General features: G+C 42.0%; 3 protein-coding genes across 5 annotated transcripts; 1 reads left to right on the top strand and 2 right to left on the bottom strand.

Annotated features, from left to right (window-relative positions):
* Positions 1-331: 331 nt before the first annotated feature.
* Positions 332-8,578, bottom strand: LOC306910662 (ras/Rap GTPase-activating protein SynGAP-like). Its single transcript, XM_079485384.1, has 3 exons — positions 8,309-8,578; positions 1,398-1,528; positions 332-887 (listed from the first exon to the last, which is right to left on the bottom strand). Exons 1-3 carry the CDS (start codon positions 8,328-8,330, stop codon positions 765-767), a joined length of 276 nt encoding a protein of 91 aa, XP_079341510.1. The 5' UTR covers positions 8,331-8,578; the 3' UTR covers positions 332-764.
* A 644-nt stretch (positions 8,579-9,222) lies between these two features.
* scn1bb (sodium channel, voltage-gated, type I, beta b) lies at positions 9,223-14,890 on the bottom strand. Its single transcript, XM_079485688.1, has 7 exons — positions 14,785-14,890; positions 14,233-14,453; positions 13,993-14,159; positions 13,651-13,888; positions 13,297-13,438; positions 10,166-10,237; positions 9,223-10,094 (listed from the first exon to the last, which is right to left on the bottom strand). The coding sequence occupies exons 2-6, from the start codon at positions 14,285-14,287 to the stop codon at positions 10,171-10,173; spliced, it is 669 nt and encodes a 222-aa protein (XP_079341814.1). The 5' UTR covers positions 14,288-14,453; positions 14,785-14,890; the 3' UTR covers positions 9,223-10,094; positions 10,166-10,170.
* A 2,413-nt stretch (positions 14,891-17,303) lies between these two features.
* On the top strand, positions 17,304-20,949 carry zbtb22a (zinc finger and BTB domain containing 22a). Of its 3 annotated transcripts, none has more exons than XM_079484615.1 (4): positions 17,304-17,375; positions 17,626-17,833; positions 19,084-19,753; positions 19,868-20,949. In XM_079484615.1, the coding sequence occupies exons 2-4, from the start codon at positions 17,627-17,629 to the stop codon at positions 20,650-20,652; spliced, it is 1,662 nt and encodes a 553-aa protein (XP_079340741.1). In that variant the 5' UTR covers positions 17,304-17,375; position 17,626; the 3' UTR covers positions 20,653-20,949. The 3 variants fall into 3 exon arrangements, with proteins under 3 accessions (XP_079340741.1, XP_079340740.1, XP_079340739.1); XM_079484614.1 differs by lacking the exon at positions 17,304-17,375 and adding an exon at positions 17,384-17,531; XM_079484613.1 differs by lacking the exon at positions 17,304-17,375 and adding an exon at positions 17,391-17,552.
* The last annotated feature ends 2,927 nt before the right edge of the window (positions 20,950-23,876 follow it).

Here is a 23,876-nt window from a genome sequence, read left to right as displayed (position 1 = left end):
CACACAGTAACGTGCATTCAGTGGTTCAGTCCACAGCACGGAACAACCCAAATGGCACACAAGGGGACACACAGTTTCCATGACAACACAAGCCTTCAATTCGTGGATGGCCATCCCAAGCCTTACATGAGAAAAATACAGAATGAGAGAGAGACGGTCGGCCAAAAGTGCTTGTGTTCCCCTGAGCCATCACATAACACACAGCTACAGCATTCTGTTGTCATGGTTACCAGTCTCAGTGTGTGCCTGTGTGTATATATGTCTCAAGGTGTGTGTGTACTTGTTTTTATACACTGGGGTATTATGGGTACCCACAATTCAGATGATTACTGAACATACCAAATGATGTTTATTTGAAAATGTACAAATGCAGAAAGTTTTCTGTGATGTTTTGGGTTGGGGAAGGCAATATAACATACAGTCTGTTCAGTAGAAAAATGGAAAGTCCCCACAATGTGTGTACCTGTATTAGGGTGTGTGTACATTTTCATTACCAATCTGTTCTTATTTTGTCACCTGTAATTAATATTATTGATGCTGTTAGATAAAATCTTAAGAAAGTGTGTGTGTGTGTGCACTTGGTTTTATATGTTAGTGGGGACTCGTGTCACTGTGGGGACCATAACTGAGGTCCTCACGGCACAAAAGCTTATAAATTGTACAGAACGATCATTTTTGAAAATCTAAAAGTGCATAAAGTTTTCTTTGATCTTTAGGTTTATGGGATAAAATATACAGTTTGTACAGTATACACCTCATTACACCTATAGACTGTCCCCACCTGTCTCAGGGTGTGGTCTGGTATCTGCTGGTACACTGACGGTCCTCCTCAGCAGTTTGTGTCGGTGACTGACAGGACGACGATCATTCATCAGCAGAGGATGAACCTGACACACACACACACGCACACACGCAAGCACACACACACACACATAGGGAATATTTCAGCAGCGTGACAGAAATTCAGAAGTGTTATATGACCTGAAGTTATAATCTTCACTAGATGCTCAAACATAACTCCAGATACACTGATTTGCTCTCATTTGAATCAATGATCAAAGGAAAACGTGTTTAATAATAAACACACTTCCCTCTACTGTCCGTCAGAAACGTCTAGTGTAGAGAAATACTTTCAGAACTACAGTATGACACAGTTCAACATCACTCTGCATTTAAAACTCAACTAAACATGCATTAAACGCATTATAAATAAAACAATAATGACATCAAAGATCCATAATAGAAACGCTAAACGAATCTATGAGCTTATTCATCGAGTAGGTGTGAATTATGACCTAACCGAAGTACTGCTGGTCTAATAACAAACTGATACTGAAGACGCCGCACATCATTAAACATCCATTAAAACAACAGCGCCATCTAGTGCGCGTGTTCACCTCCTCTTGATCCAGCAGGTAGAACTGGTCTCCATCTCTGACGCGCAGCTGGCGGCTCCAGCCGGGGGAGTCGTGGGCGTGGCCATTCAGAGGGGTGTGAGGCCGAGAACATGGAGACACACACCTTCCATCTGACAAAACACACACACATCACAAATGATCGGACATTTATTTGGCATTTATGTTTACTTTCTTAACAGCATCAACAATATAACAAGTGACAACAAAAGCACAGATTAGTAATGAAAACGTGTTTTTGACCAGAATGACCTGGAAATAAATACGAACAGGTTCTTTTAAGGAAACTGTATGATTTGATGTATGAATGGCTAAACACAATAATGAGGATCTGTGTTGTTTTTAATATAAGTGTGAAGCGCTTACACAGAATAATAAAAGTGCCGAACTGATGCTCAATATTCTATATATGGTGCAACCCGCAGGAAAAACACACAAGACCCAAATTTAAAACTCGTTTTGACACTCGCTTTTGTGTCCTGATCGCCCCCACAGTGAGAGAGAGAGAGAGAGAGAGAGAGAGAGGGGAAGATGGGTTACAGCCCAAGAGATGTCACTTCCGTGACGCCCACTCTGTCTCTCTCTCTCATGCACACCCTTGCCTGTTGCCATGACAACCACAGTCGAACGGGCTAAAATCGACGGATATAGCGCGGGCAAAAGAGAGAGAGAGAAAGGGATTATGAGAGAGGAGAGGAAAAGCAGAGCGGTGGGTGTGAGATGAACGTGTTTGACTACAGTATGAAACTGGAGAGGAGATGCTGGATGAGAACTATTCTGGAAGAGAGAGCCAACTCCACGTTTCCATAGCAACCATCATGGATGTAATCCCTCTCTCTCTCTCTCTCTGTAGGTGGGAGTGCTCCTCTGACAGCTGGACTCTCACTGTATGTTCACTCCAACACATGTGCTGCTAAAACATTCACATACAACACACACACACGATACTGCACTTGTGTTCAGGGTCATACATACATTGACTAATAAATAAATAAACGGATATATTACTGCACAACAGTCAGGAAGGGCTGAACGTATATTTAGATTCAAGCGCTCAAGGTCACTTTAAATCACAAGATTGAATGTTTTCAGTCGTACTTGGAGAAGAAAATAAAATAGAACTAAATGTTAGTTGACTCAAGACACTGAACTGAACAAGCATAATAAACAGATTCATGTTTCACAGATAACAGTGTTTAGAGGTCACGAGAGACACTCGCTCTCATCAGAAGATCTACAACATCACACTGACTTTCATCTTCATCTCATAGCAGCAGAAATCTTTATTTTCTACAAATTGTTCTTCCTTCTGATACTCTATGGCCCGGTTTCATAGACAAGGCTTAAGGCTAGTTCTAGACTAAAATTAATGTTTGAGTTGTCTCAACTTAAAATAACTTTCCCTGGCATATCTTTAAATATGTAACTGCCATTTGTATCAAGATGCACACCAGTAATATTTATTTCCACAGCATTTTTATAAAAGTGACTAAAATATCTTAATTTAACTAAGACATATAGTCCTTGCTTAAGCTAAGCCTTGTCTGTGAAACCAGTCCTATGTGTTTTTGGTCAAATCCAAGCGCATGTAAGACTCAGGATGATTCTGAAGAATCACATATCCGTATATCATAAAAATTCACAAACCAGTGATTTTTTACAATAGTATATAAATCTGACCAGCACAATCCTTTCCTTTTTTAAATATTTTGATATTTGACCAAAAACACAGGAAATTACATCACAGAAAGAGCTCCTTTAAAAGAGCACATTGAATGATACGATCAAATTAAACAATAAAATTTGTACAAATAAAAATGATTTACTGTCACACATGAACTGTAGGCCACATATACAGCACCAGTGACCAATGAACATTATCACACGTCAGTTCATCACAGGCTTCTGATTACTCTCTTTGTGTTATGATGTTATGGTCACACTGAAGATGTTATGATCACCCTGATGATGTTATGATCACGCTGATGATGTTATGATCACGCTGATGATGTTGTGATCACATTGATGAAGTTATGGTCAGGCTTGAGATGTTATGTTCACGCTGAAGATGTTATGATCACATTGATGATGTTATGATCGCGCTGATGATGTTATGATCACACTGATGATGTTATATTCACATTGATGAAGTTATGGTCAGGCTGAAGATGTAATGATCACACTGAAGATGTTATGATCACGCTGATTGTGTTATGATTGCACAGAATATGTTATGATCCACATAGATGATGTTATGATCACTCTGATGATGTTATGATCCACGCTGAAGATGTTGTGATCATTTTGATGAAGTTATGGTCAGGCTTAAGATGTTATGTTCACGCTGAAGATGTTAGGATCACATTAATGAAGTTATGATCCACACTGATGATGTTATGATCACCCTGATGATGTTATGATCCACGCTGGAGATGTTATGATCACGCTGATGATGTTGTGATCACATTGATGAAGTTATGGTCAGGCTTGAGATGTTATGTTCACGCTGAAGATGTTATGATCACATTGATGATGTTATGATCGCGCTGATGATGTTATGATCACACTGATGATGTTATATTCACATTGATGAAGTTATGGTCAGGCTGAAGATGTAATGATCACACTGAAGATGTTATGATCACGCTGATTGTGTTATGATTGCACAGAATATGTTATGATCCACATAGATGATGTTATGATCACTCTGATGATGTTATGATCCACGCTGAAGATGTTGTGATCATTTTGATGAAGTTATGGTCAGGCTTAAGATGTTATGTTCACGCTGAAGATGTTAGGATCACATTAATGAAGTTATGATCCACACTGATGATGTTATGATCACATTGATGAAGTTATGGTCAGGCTGAAGATGTTATGATCACACCGATGATGTTATGATCACACTGATGAAGTTATGGTCAGGCTGAAGATGTTATGATTGCACAGAATATGTTATGATCCACATTGATGATGTTATGATCACACTGATGATGTTATGATCACACTGATGATGTTATAATCACATTGATGAAGTTATGGTCAAGCTGAAGATGTTATGATTGCACAGAATATGTTATGATCCACATTGATGATGTTATGATCACACTGATGATGTTATAATCACATTTATGATGTTATAATCACATTGATGAAGTTATGGTCAGGCTGAAGATGTTATGATTGCACAGAATATGTTATGATCCACATTAATGATGTTATGATCACACTGATGATGTTATAATCACATTTATGATGTTATAATCACATTGATGAAGTTATGGTCAGGCTGAAGATGTTATGATTGCACAGAATATGTTATGATCCACATTGATGATGTTATGATCACACTGATGATGTTATAATCACATTGATGAAGTTATGGTCAGGCTGAAGATGTTATGATCCACATTGATGATGTTATGATCACACTGATGATGTTATGGTCAGGCTGAAGATGTTATGATCACACTGATGATGTTATAATCACACTGATGAAGTTATGATTGCACAGAATATGTTATGATCCACATTGATGATGTTATGATCACACTGATGATGTTATAATCACATTGATGAAGTTATGGTCAGGCTGAAGATGTTATGATCACGCTGATTATGTTATGATTGCATAGAATATGTTATGATCCACTCTGATGATGTTATGATCCACGCTGAAGATGTTGTGATCACATTGATGAAGTTATGATCACATTGATGAAGTTATGGTCACGCTGAAGATATTATGATCACACTGATTATGTTATGATCACATTGATGAAGTTATGTTCACGCTGAAGATGTTATGATCACATTGATGAAGTTATGGTCAGGCTGAAGATGTTATGATCACACTGATGATGTTATAATCACATTGATGAAGTTATGGTCAGGCTGAAGATGTTATGATCACACTGATGAAGTTATGGTCAGGCTGAAGACGTTATGATCACACTGATGATGTTATAATCACATTGATGAAGTTATGATCACACTGATGATGTTATGGTCAGGCTGAAGATGTTATGATCACACTGATGATGTTATAATCACACTGATGAAGTTATGGTCAGGCTGAAGATGTTATGATCACATTGATGAAGTTATGGTCAGGCTGAAGATGTTATGATCACACTGATTATGTTATGATCACATTGAGGAAGTTATGTTCACACTGAAGATGTTGTGATCACATTGATGAAGTTATGGTCAGGCTGAAGATGTTATGATCACACTGATTATGTTATGATCACATTGATGAGGTTATGTTCACGCTGAAGATATTGTGATCACATTGAGGAAGTTATGTTCACGCTGAAGATGTCATGACCACACTGATGATGTTATAATCACATTGATGAAGTAATGGTCCGACTGAAGATGTTATGATCACACTGATGAAGTTATGATCACATTGATGATGTTATGATCACACTGATGATGTTATAATCACATTGATGAAGTTATGATCACACTGATGATGTTATGATCACATTGAGGAAGTTATGTTCACGCTGAAGATGTTGTGATCACATTGATGAAGTTATGGTCAGGCTGAAGATGTTATGATCACACTGATGATGTTATGATCACATTGAGGAAGTTATGTTCACGCTGAAGATGTTGTGATCACATTGATGAAGTTATGGTCAGGCTGAAGATGTTATGATCACACTGATTATGTTATGATCACATTGATGAGGTTATGTTCACGCTGAAGATATTGTGATCACATTGAGGAAGTTATGTTCACGCTGAAGATGTTATGATCACATTGATGAAGTTATGGTCAGGCTGAAGATGTTATGATCACACTGATTATGTTATGATCACATTGAGGAAGTTATGTTCACACTGAAGATGTTGTGATCACATTGATGAAGTTATGGTCAGGCTGAAGATGTTATGATCACACTGATTATGTTATGATCACATTGATGAGGTTATGTTCACGCTGAAGATATTGTGATCACATTGAGGAAGTTATGTTCACGCTGAAGATGTTATGATCACATTGATGAAGTTATGGTCAGGCTGAAGATGTTATGATCACATTGATGAAGTTATGGTCAGGCTGAAGATGTTATGATCACACTGATGATGTTATAATCACATTGATGAAGTTATGTTCACGCTGAAGATGTTATGATCACATTGATGAAGTTATGGTCAGGCTGAAGATGTTATGATCACACTGATGATGTTATAATCACATTGATGAAGTTATGGTCAGGCTGAAGATGTTATGATCACACTGATGATGTTATGATCGCACTGAATATGTTATGATCACGCTGATGATGTTATGATCACCTAGATGATGTTATGATCCACACTGATGATGTTATGATCGCACTGAATATGTTATGATCACCTAGATGATGTTATGATCCACACTGATGATGTTATGATCACGCTGATGATGTTATGATCACGCTGATAATGTTATGATCACGCTGATGATGTTATGATCCACACTGATGATGTGTCACAAATGATAACATTTTTCACGTGATTTCTCTTGTTTGACTAGCACAATGTATTTCACTTTATGTCAGGGGCAGGTGAGGAACATGAGCACATACTGAGCTCAAATAACTAGGCCTATTTAGTTGTTGAGTTTTTTTCTCACACTGTATTCTAATCAAACACACAGCAGTGTGTTTCACAATCATCAGTGTTTGTGTTGATGTGTGTACCACACCACTGCAGAGGTCAGCAGTGGGGAATAAACACATTTTATTCAACAGAACAACAGTGTGATGTTTATCCACAGCGTCCTGATACAACTCACTCCACAAGTACTCCAGCTCAATGTCAACGACCTCTTCAGATCACAATAACACTATCATACTACATCTCTTACATCTGTCTGTCTGTCTGACCACTGTGTGATGAGTTCACTGTAGGTGTGTGTGTATAAATGAGATCAGTGTATGTCGGATGTTAGTGTGTGCTTGTGATCAGTTCACTGTGAGTGTGTGTGTAGTGTGTGTCTGATGTTAGTGTGTGCTTGTGATCAGTTCACTGTGAGTGTGTGTCTGATGTTAGTGTGTGCTTGTGATCAGTTCACTGTGAGTGTGTGTGTAGTGTGTGTCTGATGTTAATGTGTGCTTGTGATCAGTTCACTGTGAGTGTGTGTGTAGTGTGTGTCTGATGTTAGTGTGTGCTTGTGATCAGTTCACTGTGAGTGTGTGTCTGATGTTAGTGTGTGCTTGTGATCAGTTCACTGTGAGTGTGTGTGTAGTGTGTGTCTGATGTTAGTGTGTGCTTGTGATCAGTTCACTGTGAGTGTGTGTCTGATGTTAGTGTGTGCTTGTGATCAGTTCACTGTGAGTGTGTGTGTAGTGTGTGTCTGATGTTAGTGTGTGCTTGTGATCAGTTCACTGTGAGTGTGTGTCTGATGTTAGTGTGTGCTTGTGATCAGTTCACTGTGAGTGTGTGTGTAGTGTGTGTCTGATGTTAATGTGTGATTGAGATCATTTCAGTGTGAGTGTGTGTGTGTGTGTGTGTGTGAGTGTGAGTGTGAGTGTGAGTGTGAGTGTGAGTGTGAGTGTGAGTGTGAGTGTGAGTGTGAGTGTGTGTGTGTGTGTGTGTGTGTGTGTGTGTGTGTGTGTGTGTGTGTGTGTGTGTGTGTGTGTGTGTGTGTGTGTATGTGTGTATGTGTGTATGTGTGTGTGCCTGTTTGAGTTCGATATCTATAAATAAAACGCTCGTCCACACTAACGGCCCTCGACGCACATCTGCTGTTACTGAGCACTGAACACTCAAAGCTGAAGATCGATCACTCGAATGATCATCACTACAATCACAGACTGGAATGTGATGATGATGACAGCTGTCAATCAAACGAGGCAGCAGTAATGAAGGATCAGATGAAGTTTTCTTACCTTGAGAAGACACATAGGACATGATCCTCCGCCACTGGCCGCGATCAGCTCACTGTGTGCGGATCCATCATCACTCCTCCAGCGCGACGAGAATAAAACCCAACGAAATCACGCGATGCGCGAAGTCACGGCGAGCGAGCGAGCCCGCGCACGTCCCGGCGCGCTCACGCGAGTCGCTGTTATCGATTCGAACGATGATCGAAATAAACGATCCTCCGATCGCTATGGTGAGTTAGTCGTCATCAAACACGCGCGCGCAATTCCACGCGCGGGGACGCGCGGCTCGCTCCCACCAGTTAACGGATTAATACACGGTTGAAGTTCAATTAACTCTACTTTGCTTTCATATCGAGACGCTTTTGCAACAGATCATATTATTATAAATATTACACTTTTATTTTCATTTAAACGCATATGGTGTTTCATTTGCTGTAATACCGTTTACACGTGTTTCCTGTTTGAATTGCATGTTAAGATAGATTTAAATAAACAGATACCAGTCCGTAAATATATATCGTACAATAATCATCTACTGTGGTATTAATGATACTGTTGTACATTTCTGTACGTATTTTGACATTTTTACTTTGTATTTGAAGAAACTCACCTGAAGAAAAGACTTATACAATAGAGACAGAAATAAAGAAACACGTTGATTTAACGTTGTAAAACATATTTAACTGTCATCTATCTACATTGATAACATTTTAAAATGTCTAGATTCCCATTTTGTATTTAGTTCAATGACTCTTCTTGTTTGAACTCATTTGAGTTAAGAAGAATAAATGCTTGAAGTATTGTTCATTAATCTCATTAGCTAATCCAATCAAAGTGTCATCAGATCTTCATTGAACACATTTCTGTCTTTCATAACATCACTTCATGTTCATTGTCCTAGAAATAAAACAGTGCTTATGATTCATTTCGATTCACTTTATTGTAGGCCTACACATTAATCTCTCTCTCTCCACTTCAGCTGTTTCCCAGAATTCATTTCCGCATTAAATACAGAACATCACATTCAATCATCTGATCGTGAACGCAAACATCCTGGTGTAGATGAGGAGTTTTGTTACAGGACACTTGCATTGATCGGCATGCAGGAAATATGAGCTCGAATATGTCTTATGCACTTACCCACAATGCATTTCAGCATGAGGTAATCACTATCAAGTCAAACATTCAACTCCACCATAGCAGCATCTTTACATTCTTACAATATAATGTTTGCTACATTTAGAAACTAGTGTGGTGTTCTCGTGTGTGTGTGTGTGTGTGTATACACATCATGACATGAGCTACAGGGTTCATTTATAGTGCTCAAAGCATCTTGGAATACTTCAACTTAATACTTACTATGTTAACACTTGAAATATTTCCCAGCTTATAAACGAATAGAAATGCATTCACGTTAGCTCATGCAACTACAGCATTGCACAGCGATGGGCTTTCAGAGCAGTTATTATATGGCCTCCGTACGTCACGACATCAGCAGAGAACTTTACTGGTCTCTAATGCAAAATCCCAGTATTGCGATTTTCTTGTTCTCGTGATGAAGTATTGCAGTAAACCGAGCGTATGTGTTTCTCTTTCTAGGGTCTGTTGCGTGGTAAGTGCGAGTGAAATTGAAAGGGTCCGTCACCATGCATATAGCATCAAACTCATGCGACACAGAAGATTCAATGGAGTTAGGTAAGAAAAGGTTATAAAAAGAGGCTGAGGGACGAGTTGATGATGGTCACAGGAAGAAGTAACACAGTCCAGAAGAAGATTCTTGGGAAGAAACCTGCAAACCAAAACCACGTGAATAAATGTTTGTAGAGGATGAAGAAAAAGGTAGAAAATCAAGACACTCACCGGTGTTATTCTGCTACCTGCACACCAGCACAGTTATCTTTACTCTCCGATGTGATCGCTAAATACTCCGCACTACATCCCAGACACAGAAAATCACACGTCATAACAGAGAACTAAACTCTTCTTCGTGAATTACCATTATTATTTCAAATAAAACTCAAGTGAATTGTTTCTTTATGGAGTAGCACCACACGCACACTGACCGTTCACAGAGAATTTGATCAACACACATGTTGTCACGGTCTACAGACATTTAAAGAATGTTAAATCATCATCACTATTGCCATCATACCAAATCTATATTTAGACAAATGAAAAATAACATGGACTCATTTATATGAAACGTTTATAGTTAACTTCCTGTCAGCGTGAGTTACTCTTCTGCACTGAAGTGTGTGTCTCTGTGTACATCTTTTTGTGTATGTGTGTCTTTTGTGTTTCTGTCTGTGTGTGTGTGTCCGTCCATCTCTGTGTGTGTGTGTCTGTCCGTCTCGGTTTGTGTATGTTTATCAGTCTATCTGTGTGTGTGTGTGTGTCGGTCGGTCAGTCAGTGTTTGTGTGTGTCTGTCTCTCAGTCAGTCTGTGTTTGTGTGTGTCTGTCTATCAGTCTATATGTGTGTGTCTGTCTATCAGTCTATCTGTGTGTGTCAGTCTCTCAGTCAGTCTGTGTTTGTGTGTGTCTGTCTATCAGTCAGTCTGTGTGTGTCGGTCAATCAGTCTGTTTGAGTGTGTCTGTCTATCAGTCTATATGTGTGTGTCTGTCTCTCAGTCAGTCTGTGTTTGTGTGTGTCAGTCTCTCAGTCAGTCTGTGTGTGTCTGTCTCTCAGTCAGTCTGTGTGTGTCGGTCGGTCAGTCAGTCTGTTTGTGTGTGTCTGTCTATCAGTCAGTCTCTGTTTGTGTGTGTCAGTCTCTCAGTCAGTCTGTGTGTGTCTGTCTCTCAGTCAGTCTGTGTGTGTCGGTCGGTCAGTCAGTCTGTTTGTGTGTGTCTGTCTATCAGTCAGTCTCTGTTTGTGTGTGTCAGTCTCTCAGTCAGTCTGTTTGTGTGTGTCTGTCTATCAGTCAGTCTCTGTTTGTGTGTGTCAGTCTCTCAGTCAGTCTGTTTGTGTGTGTCTGTCTATCAGTCTATCTGTGTGTGTGTGTGTGTCTGTCTCTCAGTCAGTATGTGTGTGTCGGTCGGTCAGTCAGTCTGTTTGTGTGTGTCTGTCTATCAGTCTATCTGTGTGTGTGTGTGTGTGTCTGTCTCTCAGTCAGTCTGTGTTTGTGTGTGTCTGTCTCTCAGTCAGTCTGTGTTTGTGTGTGTCTGTCTATCAGTCTATATGTGTGTGTCGGTCAATCAGTCTGTTTGAGTGTGTCTGTCTATCAGTCTATATGTGTGTGTCTGTCTCTCAGTCAGTCTGTGTTTGTGTGTGTCAGTCTCTCAGTCAGTCTGTGTGTGTGTGTCTGTCTATCAGTCTATCTGTGTGTGTGTGTGTGTCTCTCAGTCAGTCTGTGTTTGTGTGTGTCTGTCTCTCAGTCAGTCAGTGTGTGTCGGTCGGTCAGTCAGTCTGTTTGAGTGTGTCTGTCTATCAGTCTATATGTGTGTGTCTGTCTCTCAGTCAGTCTGTGTTTGTGTGTGTCTGTCTATCAGTCAGTCAGTGTGTGTCTGTCTATCAGTCAGTCTCTGTTTTTGTGTGTCTGTCTATCAGTCTATATGTGTGTGTCTGTCTCTCAGTCAGTCTGTGTTTGTGTGTGTCAGTCTCTCAGTCAGTCTGTTTGTGTGTGTCTGTCTATCAGTCTATCTGTGTGTGTGTGTGTGTGTGTCTGTCTGTCTCTCAGTCAGTCTGTGTGTATGTGTGTGTCGGTCGGTCAGTCTGTGTGTGTCTGTCTATCAGTCAGTCAGTGTGTGTCTGTCTATCAGTCAGTCTCTGTTTTTGTGTGTCTGTCTATCAGTCTATATGTGTGTGTCTGTCTCTCAGTCAGTCTGTGTTTGTGTGTGTCAGTCTCTCAGTCAGTCTGTTTGTGTGTGTCTGTCTATCAGTCTATCTGTGTGTGTGTGTGTGTCTGTCTCTCAGTCAGTCTGTTTGTATGTGTGTGTCGGTCGGTCAGTCAGTCTGTTTGTGTGTGTCTGTCTATCAGTCTATCTGTGTGTGTGTGTGTGTGTCTGTCTCTCAGTCAGTCTGTGTTTGTGTGTGTCTGTCTCTCAGTCAGTCTGTGTTTGTGTGTGTCTGTCTATCAGTCTATATGTGTGTGTCTGTCTCTCAGTCAGTCTGTGTTTGTGTGTGTCTGTCTCTCAGTCAGTCTGTTTGTGTGTGTCTGTCTCTCAGTCAGTCTCTGTTTTTGTGTGTCTGTCTCTCAGTCAGTCTGTGTTTGTGTGTGTCAGTCTCTCAGTCAGTCTGTTTGAGTGTGTCTGTCTATCAGTCTATCTGTGTGTGTCTGTCTCTCAGTCAGTCTGTGTTTGTGTGTGTCTGTCTCTCAGTCAGTCTGTGTTTGTGTGTGTCTGTCTATCAGTCTATATGTGTGTGTCTGTCTCTCAGTCAGTCTGTGTTTGTGTGTGTCTGTCTCTCAGTCAGTCTGTTTGTGTGTGTCTGTCTCTCAGTCAGTCTGTGTTTGTGTGTGTCTGTCTATCAGTCTATATGTGTGTGTCGGTCAATCAGTCTGTTTGAGTGTGTCTGTCTATCAGTCTATATGTGTGTGTCTGTCTCTCAGTCAGTCTGTGTTTGTGTGTGTCAGTCTCTCAGTCAGTCAGTCAGTCAGTCTGTGTGTGTGTGTGTGTGTCTGTCTCTCAGTCAGTCTGTTTGTGTGTGTCTGTCTCTCAGTCTGTCTGTGTTTGTGTGTGTCTGTCTATCAGTCTATATGTGTGTGTCGGTCAATCAGTCTGTTTGAGTGTGTCTGTCTATCAGTCTATCTGTGTGTGTCTGTCTCTCAGTCAGTCTGTGTTTGTGTGTGTCAGTCTCTCAGTCAGTCAGTCAGTCAGTCTGTGTGTGTGTGTGTGTGTCTGTCTATCAGTCTATCTGTGTGTGTCGGTCAGTCAGTCAGTCAGTCAGTCAGTCTGTGTGTGTGTGTCTATCAGTCTATCTGTGTGTGTCGGTCAGTCAGTCTGTTTGTGTGTGTCTGCCTATCAGTCTATCTGTGTGTGTGTGTGTGTTACTGACGCGCTGGCTCTCAGCGCTTCCTCTCCGGCAGCAGCGATCTTCCTGTAGCAGTAGATCATCTCCACCAGCAGCCAGAGCTGAAGCCCAATGATAGACACATACATCATGACCTCTGACACGATAGACGCCGTTCCTCGCCTGGCTACACACACACACACACACACACACACGTTTATTCATTCAGCAGACGCAGTGGGTCAGACTGCTTATTGTGTTTAGTCTTATCTGCTTCTTTAAATGAAAGCATTACACTGATATCCCATGCTGAAGGTCTGGAGCAGAGACCAATCACAGGAAGTCTCTCCTGGCCCATCAGGGAATCATTTTCTCACAGGATTAATGCGGCACGCTCACCTGTTGGCACCACAGTCAGATGAACCTCTTTAGTGGCGGTGGTGGAGAATTCATAATGTTCGTAAGTGAGAACTCTGTTGAAGATGCAGAGGTAAACGCCCGAGTCATTGAAAGTGACGTTACGAAGGTCGATGGTCGCGTCCTGCAAGTCGAACGTGTTCATGCTGCCGTGCCAGTGTATTCGATCCTGGAACTGCTCATGGATGGTGTTAGGAGACTCGCCGTCGTAACTGTAGATCTGACAACACAACACACGTCCGTCTTACAGCTGATCTGATGAAATGAGTGTTTATGATCATGTCAGAGATGTGACTGTGAATTGAAGACTGAGCTGAAACTCACATGCACGAAGTCTGCCTCTCCTCGAGCCCTGAAGTGCCAGTCCACCGTGGCCTTGGCCGGCACCTCTAATCGCATTTTGCAGGAAAGACAGCCGAGCTGGAAGACGTGACCCGCCACAGCTTCCGTGTCCGAGTCCACCTCTGCACACGCGCCGCTGCACAGAGACACTGCGGGAGACACGCGGGATAGTTTGAGCGCGTGATGACACATGTCAAGCGCGTGTGTTAGTGTCACACTGACCTGAGAGCGCGCAGAACACGCAGAGAGACAGCAGCCGTCTGATATACACGTTCATGATGGAGAGACGGACTCTAGATCCCACAGTGATGAATCTTCATATCCTGACCACGCGACGGCCTGAGGACCGGAGGGGTCCGTGCGTGCGTGCGTGCGCGCGCGCGTGAATGTCCCAGCTCAGATGCGATGCAAACTAAACTAGCAGCATCAAACTAGCACTGGGCCTTTATTTGCATGATAAAGACGTGAAGTGCGTAAAAAGAGGCTTCAGCGTCAACACACAGACACTCATCGGCACAACTCGCATCGCTGTTATCGCAGCGTACACAGCTTTTCTCTTACATCTGTTATGATAATAAAACAACAACAGCCTAGCGTGTATAACAAACAAACAAACAAACAGTGTCTATATCATTCACGCTCTGCTAATACGTCATCATTAGTCTGATCCTGATTTCGCTCTACGCGCGTGACGAATAACGTTACATTCATTAACATCGAAGACAGCACGTGACGTATTGTCCTAAGAATCATGCATAGAGCTGTTTAACTTGCCTTTCTAACATGTCTTTATAATGTTCCTCGTGATCGTTCATGTGTTCGGCGAGCGCTGTACTTCTCGGTGACGCTCGCGTCGATGGGCGGACTGATGCATTGCGGTAAAACTCACGGGCCGCGCGCGCGCCTCAAACCAACCCGCGGTGACGTCACTCCGCCACCTGCAGGTGCAGCCCCCTGAAAACCAACGCGATGTCTAGATTTAAAACAAAATAAACAAGTACTGAAATATATTAGACATGAATGAAAATGATTATTAGCAGAAAGATGGAGGGGCGCATTTGGGATAAAAGCGTGAATAAATGAAATGAATAAATGTTTTTCTCTAACAATTGTTCAAACTTTGTATGTTTGCAGCAACACTTCTCAAATCATCAAACGCTTTGTTGGCGCCCTAACACTCGACTCTTGTCCGAAACATCTCACGACTGTAACAGCGTCTCAGTATCGCATGCTTTACCTCATTACCTCATGCACAAATGCAACGCTAAATCCACGTTTGATCACGCGTGATTCATGTACTTAAAGGGATAGTTCATCAAAAATGAAACATCCCTAATTTATTTTATGTTCAATCTAATAAATCTAAGTAGGCCTAATGTTAAGACATGTTTACTACATCTCGTTACACTGTACTTGTATATGTGTAATGAGAATAAAGTTGAATCTAATCTAATATTATCTAATCTAAATCCATGCAGCAACACTCTTAGGACTATGTGACTACTTCCCAAATGTTGTTGGAGTGGATGCCTCTCTAGTCTCAGAGAAAATTGTTTATTGTGATTATTCTGTTGTGCAGCAAATCAACGGTTTCAGACTACTGTCAATTCAATGTCATTTATATAGCTCTTTTCACATTGTGCATTGTTCCAAAGCAGCTATACCGGGGAAAATAAGAAAGCCGAAAAACACAGAAAGGTAAAACACAGTATGGTGTCTATAGAACAACCCAGGTAGCAAACAGACGTTGGCCCACATTTGTTGTTGTGTTGGGCCAACGTTGGGTGCTGACGTTGGCCCAACGTAATTTTGTCCGTTGGGCCAACCATGTTATTGGACGGCCAGCAGACCTTCTGCCAACCTAAATAATACCTTGCCAACCTTCTGCCAACCTAAAAACCACTAAAACAACATTGGGCCAACAGACAAAATTACGTTGGGCCAACGTCAGCACCCAACGTTGGCCCAACACAACATTTTAAGATTGTGATATGGCCTATTCATTGTTGAATTGCATTAAAACAGAACAACAGACAAACTGAATTGGTTATAAAAATGAAATTTATTGGTAACAAAAAAATGAAAAAGTAAAACAAAGTCAAAGAAATCAACAAGGAACCAAAGTGACAAAAAAGGCGGCAAAGAAAATGCGGAAGAAGGCCAATTTTATTTTGCAGATTTGAAGCTATTTGATGATGAAGACGGAGCGGAGGAGGAGAAGCAGCAGCATATACTCCTGTAAAAAACAACAAACATACAAACAACTTTTTAGAACATTTAAGATGTGTCGTTCTATTTTAATTACACAAGAAATTCATTGGGGTAGCAAATGTTTTATACATCTTAATGCAGTGTAAGGATGAAGTGCGCCTCTGTTTATATGGAAGTAAAATAATGTCAAATGTGTTTGAAATAAAAAGCCTGTTGAAATACACTGGAAAAAATATGCATCGCATTAACCATGCTTGCATTGTAATGCATTGTATTTTCAGGGCTTGCATTTTTATGGGCTGAAATTGTTGATCAGCCAGTGAAGGGTTGATAACATTGGGGTTATGTGATGGTATTTTCTGAACTAACTGTAGTTTGTTTATTGATGATGCAGGACAAACACTAAGTAGATCATTACAGTAGTCATTCTTGAGGTCATAAATGCATGAATAAGCTTCTCCGCGTCAGCAACACACAGAATATTTCATCATTTGGCAACATTTCTTAGGTGGAAAAAGGCTGTTTTTGTGACATTTGAGATGTGATTTCTAAATGACAGGTTGCTGTCTAATATAACGCCTAGATCTTTTTCTTTCAGATCTGTCAGACTGGTTACTTATTGGAAAAGTATAATGCATACATGAAGGTTGAGTCATATTAGAATGAAATCGACATTATGTTTACCAGACTGTTGGCATGTATGCGTATAAAAAACTTTATTATACGAATGAATCAGGTGAAACCAATTCACAAACCTCCCGCTAATGCGATGGAAAGAAGGCGGCAGGGATGAAGAGAGCGTTCACATTGACTTACATCAGAGCAAAATCAAAAGAGAAGCAATAAAGAAACGATTCATTCAAGATGGAAATAATATACGACATTTGAGATTGACAGTTGTTAAAAACACACACATAGTTTTGTTATTTGTGAATGATGAAAAGAAGAGAACAATAGAAGACCATTAAAGTACTTGACGAGGACCACAGAGGTGGAGCCCCGCCCACTAGGTCCAGCCGACTGGACGAATCACCCTCGCGATGCTATGACGTCATTGGTCGATCGGTCTGCGCAGTGTTTCTTCAGGCAGGAGGGGCGGAGTTATCTCTTCTCTTCCGCAGACTCAGAGCTCTCGTCTATCACACAAACAGCAGGTAAGATCACTAAAACAAGCACGATTGCGTCACTGTATCAATGTTATAAATCAGATCAATCGACCAATAAACAAGGTCGACAATTCAAACCAGCTGATAGTGACGACGGTTTAACCGCATGTTGTTGCACAGCTACACACGTGATCGTCGGGGACAGTGTGTTGTTTACATGCGACTGTATGCGTTAGTGTGTCTGATCTGCAGGCCTGTTATCGCGTGTGTTTTACTGATGATGTTTGTCTCCCCGCAGGATGGAGCAGATGCTCGGCCGCCCCAGCGCTCCGCTCGGTCCGGTCCTGCACGTGTGTTTCCCGAGCGTCCGCGCGTCCGTTCTGGAGAACCTCAACCGGCAGCGCGAGGAGGGTCAGTTATGCGACCTGTCCATCCAGGTGCAAGGTCAGGTGTTCCGAGCCCACCGCTGTGTGCTGGCCGCTTCATCTCCCTACTTTCATGACCAGGTGAGGTCAGCGTGCTTTTAAAGACAAGACTGCACATCATAATCATCATCATCATCATCTAGTAACCTAGAAATCACAAAATACTGATTTGAGATTCAATAGTTTAGAAGTTATTTGTTTATTACTGGAATCTTTAGACTGGTAGTCCAAAACACACTGTAGTATGAATTATGGTTTAAAGGGGTCATCGGATGAACATTTTCATCAAGTTTGCATGCTTTATTTGGATCTTTATGAATGTCTGTAACATAATAAAAACACTCAATGGTTGTGTAAACACTTGCACTCACACTAACCCGATGTGGTGTATGTCTCCTTAAATGCTAATGAGTTACTGTGCACCTCACCCCCCTTCCGTCGCGCGCATGTAAGGCAAGATCCGACAGGTGGATGACATCAAAGTACTGCAAGAGCCAACTTTTTATGTTTTTTTCCGAATCGCTCTTGTGTCATCAGCATCAAGTCGAACAAGCCTATTGTGTTTCTAAATGCTGGTCCTCAGGTAACACCTCCCAGAATGTTTTAGATTCAACCTGATTCAACTCATCAACTTGTTAGTTTGTTAATAAGGGAGACGTTTCTAACATTGTGGGAAGTGTGCCCGGAGAACCAGGGTTTGGAAACACTGGTGTAGTGCATGCCATGGCCATGCAGTGGGTGTAAACATGCAGAATAATGGGCCGTAAAATTGTAATAGGAACCCCTTTCTATGTCATGAGGGGAGCGAAATCTGATTGGCTCGATTTCTCACATGCTTACAGAAAAAGGCTCACCAAAACAAAGTTGCAGGGTTCTTCTTCTTCATGAGTCGCTAGATGCTCCTGGGACCCGATTATAGCACTTAAACACAGAACATTTTGGATCTTCATCCGATTGGCCCTTTAAAAACATTGCAGTATCTACAAAAGTATATACAACAGTATTTATCTCCAGATGGTTATCGAGAAATATCAGATGAACTCAAGGTCTTTTCATACTTGTCATTTTTAATCCTGTGAGGACCTGTTAATAAATAACAAGCTTTAAGTGACTTCAAGTTTTGAAAAGTAGACATAAACATTTTCTTACTGTATTAAAAGAATGCTATTTATTTATAATAAGTGATCCCAGAATCTAAACCCAACTCACAAAGTTCAACATGCTAACTGGTAAACATCAGTTTTCAAATGCTGAAAAGTGAGCTTCACAAACAGTGACATTTAGAGAGATGGTTAGTATAACAGCTTGTGTGTGTTGTGATTGGTCCTTAGGTTCTGTTGAAGAACGTAACCACGGTTTCTCTTCCCTCTGTGATGGATCCTTTGGCGTTCGAGAGCGTCTTAACCTCCGTGTACACGGGACAGCTCAGCATCGTACGTGACGACATCGTCAACTACGTCACCGTTGCCAGTTTCCTTCAGATGTGGCACATCGTAGACAAGTGCACAGACATCCTTAAGAGGTCACGACCTTTAGCCCAGCTCAGCCCAGGCGGGGCGACCTCCTCGAGCCACCAGTCACCCAGCAGCTCGGACTGCTGTTTTGCGGAGGAGCAGGACAGAGGAGCGGGCGAGCAAAGCGTCGCCCTGGAGAAGAGGGAGCATGGCGCGTTGCCTCCTCTGGCCACCTGGAGGCGTCCTCATCAGCAGCAGGGCAGGTGGGCCAGAAGCAGCCTTTCCATCCCCCTCAAAGTGGAGTCTCCACGGCCCGACTGTCACAATGCGGGAGGAGATCACAGCTGCTCCGTCGTACCTCTGACGCACAACGTTGAAAGCGAAGTCGACTCCGGCGCACGCCACAGGTTCCGAACACGCCTCCAAAGAGCCCGAGAGGAAGAGGAGCACAGGAGGAAAGGGGAGAGGTGGATGGAGGCGGACGAAGGGGTGGGAGAGCTCTCGGAAGAAGAGAAAGTGAGAGTGAAGTGTGAGGAGCATCAGGCTGGTGAGTGGAGCTTCTTCATCACAGCTGTTTAACTGCCGTCCACCCGGGAGAGCTTCACCCGCCTGCGGCACTGACATGTTTCTCACTCTTTTGTCTGCTCTTGTCTTCTCTCAGGGGGACGTCTCAGAGAGAGGGAGTGCGGAGGGAGCGAAGTGTGCCATCCATCTCATACGGATCCACCCCAGCAGTGGCACGGCGATGCCGATTGGCCGCCGGGTTTGTGCGCTCGGTCGGACAGCAAGAAAGACTCCGCCGGAAGAGGTCGTGCCGAGGAGGTCGACGAAGACGGAATGGACATTGGCCGGTTCACCGACGGCGAATTCCAGACTTACGATGAGATTCAGGAGTCCACGGGGCAAGTTTCCCAGCGTCCTTTGCTCCTCGTGCCCCCCGACGAGTTTGCGCCGGGACCGTCCGAGCTCTCGTGGCCCCAGACCGTCTCGCCGACGTCGCAGTCCTCCTCCGTTCCGCCTTCTTCCTCTCCTCCACTCACCTCCCCCTCATCTCCTCTCTCTGGGACGTCCTACGCGGGCAAAGTTCACTACTGCCACTGCGGTAAAGCCTACACGCTGAAGAGCATGCGCGACCGGCACGTCAAAATGCAGCACCTGAATCTCCGTCCGTTCGCCTGTCCCGTGTGCTCCAAGAGCTTCAAAATGAAACACCACCTGACCAAACACGTCAAGACTCACGGAAGCCTGCGGCCATACGAGTGCGTCTTCTGCGGCAAGAAGATCGTCTGGAGGGACAGTTTCTTGAAACACCAGGCCCGCTGTCAGCGTCTCTCCGCCGCCACGTCTGCATCCATCACCGTGGAGGTGAGCTGTGAGCGGGAGGACGAGTTTCCGTCTGATGACGGGCCGGGACAAGTGAAGAAGGAGAAAACAGCAGAAAATTAGACGGACACTCAACATCACCCTTCACTTCTCTAGAAATCACTATACAACGGATATATGTAGCAGTGCCGTACTGTTTTAAAGACACACATGGAGACACATTATTCAAAATTTACTTGAAACATTTATCTGTGTGAAAGACACTCACAGAAGGCTTGGACACCAGCAGGTCACGCACACGTTTAAAGTCGCTTTCACACAGACCTGCCAAATCATGTCATGTTAATCTTGATCATCATTAGAATGTTCCAGTGTGTGTTTTCGTTTACTTTTGTCAATAAAAACGTTTTCTTGAAATGATTTAAAGTGTAAAGTGCTTTCTGAATTTTGAGTCAATGAATCGTTTTTCTCACTTTGTGAATAAACCAGTTCAAATCCCTCAACCACATACACATGTGAGTGACCAACACAGCACACGTGAGTTATTAGACGTGAAGTGAATTTAGATTCATGTTCACACGCAAACTTACATCTAGTGCCAACAACAGATGAAGCTAAGGCTCTTCCAAATGCGAAATTAAATATAGTTATAAGTAAAATAAAAAGAGCCACGTACACCTCAACTGAAGAACTAGAATTGACTACATGATCAGTTCAGACCAACTGTGCTGTATTGTGAAAATCACAGACCGTCTTCTGGGTGTTTTATGGTGTCTGTTTGAAGTCATGAAGTTCATCTTTGTTTTTTAATGTCCTGAAATAAATACACATCCTAAATACACTTTCATCAGCTTTTCCAGAATACAAGACCTGTGTAAATATGTGTATGGACATAAAGATTCATTCACTACAGACTAATAATGAAATCGATTAATATGAAAAGTGAGTTTACACCTCAATACTGTAGTGATGTCTGTCCTCATCCATGCATGTGTCTGGACATTTGCGTGAGAAATCACCGGTCTCACATGACTGTTCATTCACACTGAGATTTTGGAACGTTTCAAATCAACCTGATTGTGTGCATAATGTGTTTAAACTGACCTTAAATTAAATAAAGAAAAACATGTGTTTTCATATGAGATTGTGGGACACGTTCTATTAACACCACCCTCCTAAAAACTTAATCTTCTGAATGTGCTTTGTTAATAAAAAGTATCCTGCAGCACACTTGAATCAACCTTTTTTCTACATTCTTTTACAATTTACATCCAAATGTTTGGAATCACAGAGAAATATTTATTTGAACCAGATACAGAGGATCACTCGATTCCCCACAAATATTTCCAAAAGCACTAGTCACACTAGAACTGTGTGCATTAACTCAAATGTGTATTTATAACGTATAGGAATTGTTTTGTGTAATGGCAAAGCATTCATGACCGCATGAACTGGGACCCGTTTCAGAAAGCAGGGTAAGTGCAAACTCAGAGTAAGTTAACCCCAGAAAACGGGATACTCTGGGTTTTCAGTTTCAGAACGCGAGGTATATCAAACCCGTGACCGCGGGGTAAGTCAAGCCCGTTTCAGAAATCGAGGTATATTATACTTAGAGTGAGTAACCATAGTAACCTACTCTGTGAACCTAACCTGGTCGGGAGCAGGTTTTATTCCACTAACCCGAGGTTTGTTTCAATCTCCGCCCCTTTTAGAAGCGCGAGCGGTGTTGAAATTGCCTTCGCCGTTTGTTTATTCATTCGTTTTCCTTAATCGCGCACAAGTTCGTAACACAGACATTAAATGTCCGTTTATTCAGGAACCCGTAGATGAGGAAGCTGCATTCATTTGGAGAGAGTTAAATTTACGTCGGTAGAGAATATATGGTGAAGACCCGTTTGGATGTTTTATCATATCCGGAGGATTTTTTATTTGAGCGATACAGTTTTTCTTTACAGTCCATTAAATATATCCACAATCTGCTTCATCCTTACATCACAAACCTCTCTCGTGAATGCGCTCTTACATCTGAGCAGATTATTTTTATGGTCACGTTTCTTTGCTAACGGAAGCTTTCTTTATAACACCGGGGATGCAGAACACGTTAGCAAGGCAACTGTATGCAGAGCAGTAAGAAAAGTGTGAATCGCTCTCGAGCACTTTTTATACATTTGTGTTAAGCTTCCTTTGAGAGCCATCAAAGAGGAGTTTCATAAGATTGCAGGTGAATGGTGAACGCCTTTCTGAATAAGCTGATCAAATAAATGTGCTCTTGCTGCAGCTAATAATTCAAATACCCTTAAGGATTTCCCAATGTGATTGTGTGCACATGTAGCCGGTCCCACTCGCGCGGTCTTCGAACCGACGTTGGCCCGAATGGGAGACGGGCGCTGTAACGATGAGCCGTAGAGCGTCTCTGTTGGTCTGGGAGTGAGTCTTACACACTGCACAGCTCTTCACTCCGTTACACACAGCTGGAGCAGGGGCAAGAATGGCCAGTTTTTTGTCTTCTATAGCCACAGTGCTCGGTTCTCATATCCTCATAACTTTCAAAGCCAGTTTATTAAATATATCAAACATTTCCCAGTCAGGCATCCTACAAGCAAGAGCATTTAACTCACCGGACTGAATGATGTTTTTATATTTTATTTTCAGCTGCTGCCATGTTCTTTTTATTGCAGAAGGATTGCACCTACATGACAAAAATCGAAGGTATATATGTGTTTATATATATATATATGTATATCTTACATGTAAATGTGTATATATACACATATATATAGTGCCTCCAATTCGACTGCGAGAAATAAACGGAACGCTTTTTGTCACGTGGCGTTGCCATGGTGAATCATGTTATCTTCGCTCAATTGATGATGGCTTTTTAAAGCCGCGATGAACACGCGTAACCTTGAGTAAACTTACTCAGAGTGGATTGAACTCATTGAAACCAGCTGTTCTGAAACAGAAAACTCAGAGTAGCGATTATCTGAGTAAATCAACTCAGAGTTCATATTTTAACTCAGTGTTGCTTGAACCTCCTTATTGAAACGGGTCCCTGGTGTGTTACACTGAGAGCACAGAAGAGAAACATCAGAGATGAGATTCACAAAACAAACCACACATGAAATAAATATAATATAAATACAAATTAAGAGTCATTGACATGTTGAGCTCTTGTCATATCATCACACATGTGAATATCAGAATCACAGCTGTAAACAGAACGAAGCGACTTCACTATAAATGGTGATGAATTGAATATAGTTTCACAGTGATTCCAAACTTTTGAACAGGACTGTAAACAAAGATGATGAAATGATGAGACATAAAAAGAGTCAATTACTTCACAG

Source organism: Barbatula barbatula, assembly GCF_947034865.1.
Source record: "Barbatula barbatula genome assembly, chromosome: 21".
NCBI classification, from domain to species: domain Eukaryota; kingdom Metazoa; phylum Chordata; class Actinopteri; order Cypriniformes; family Nemacheilidae; genus Barbatula; species Barbatula barbatula.
Note: the sequence above shows the minus strand (reverse complement) of the source record. Positions and strands in the feature narration are given on the sequence as shown.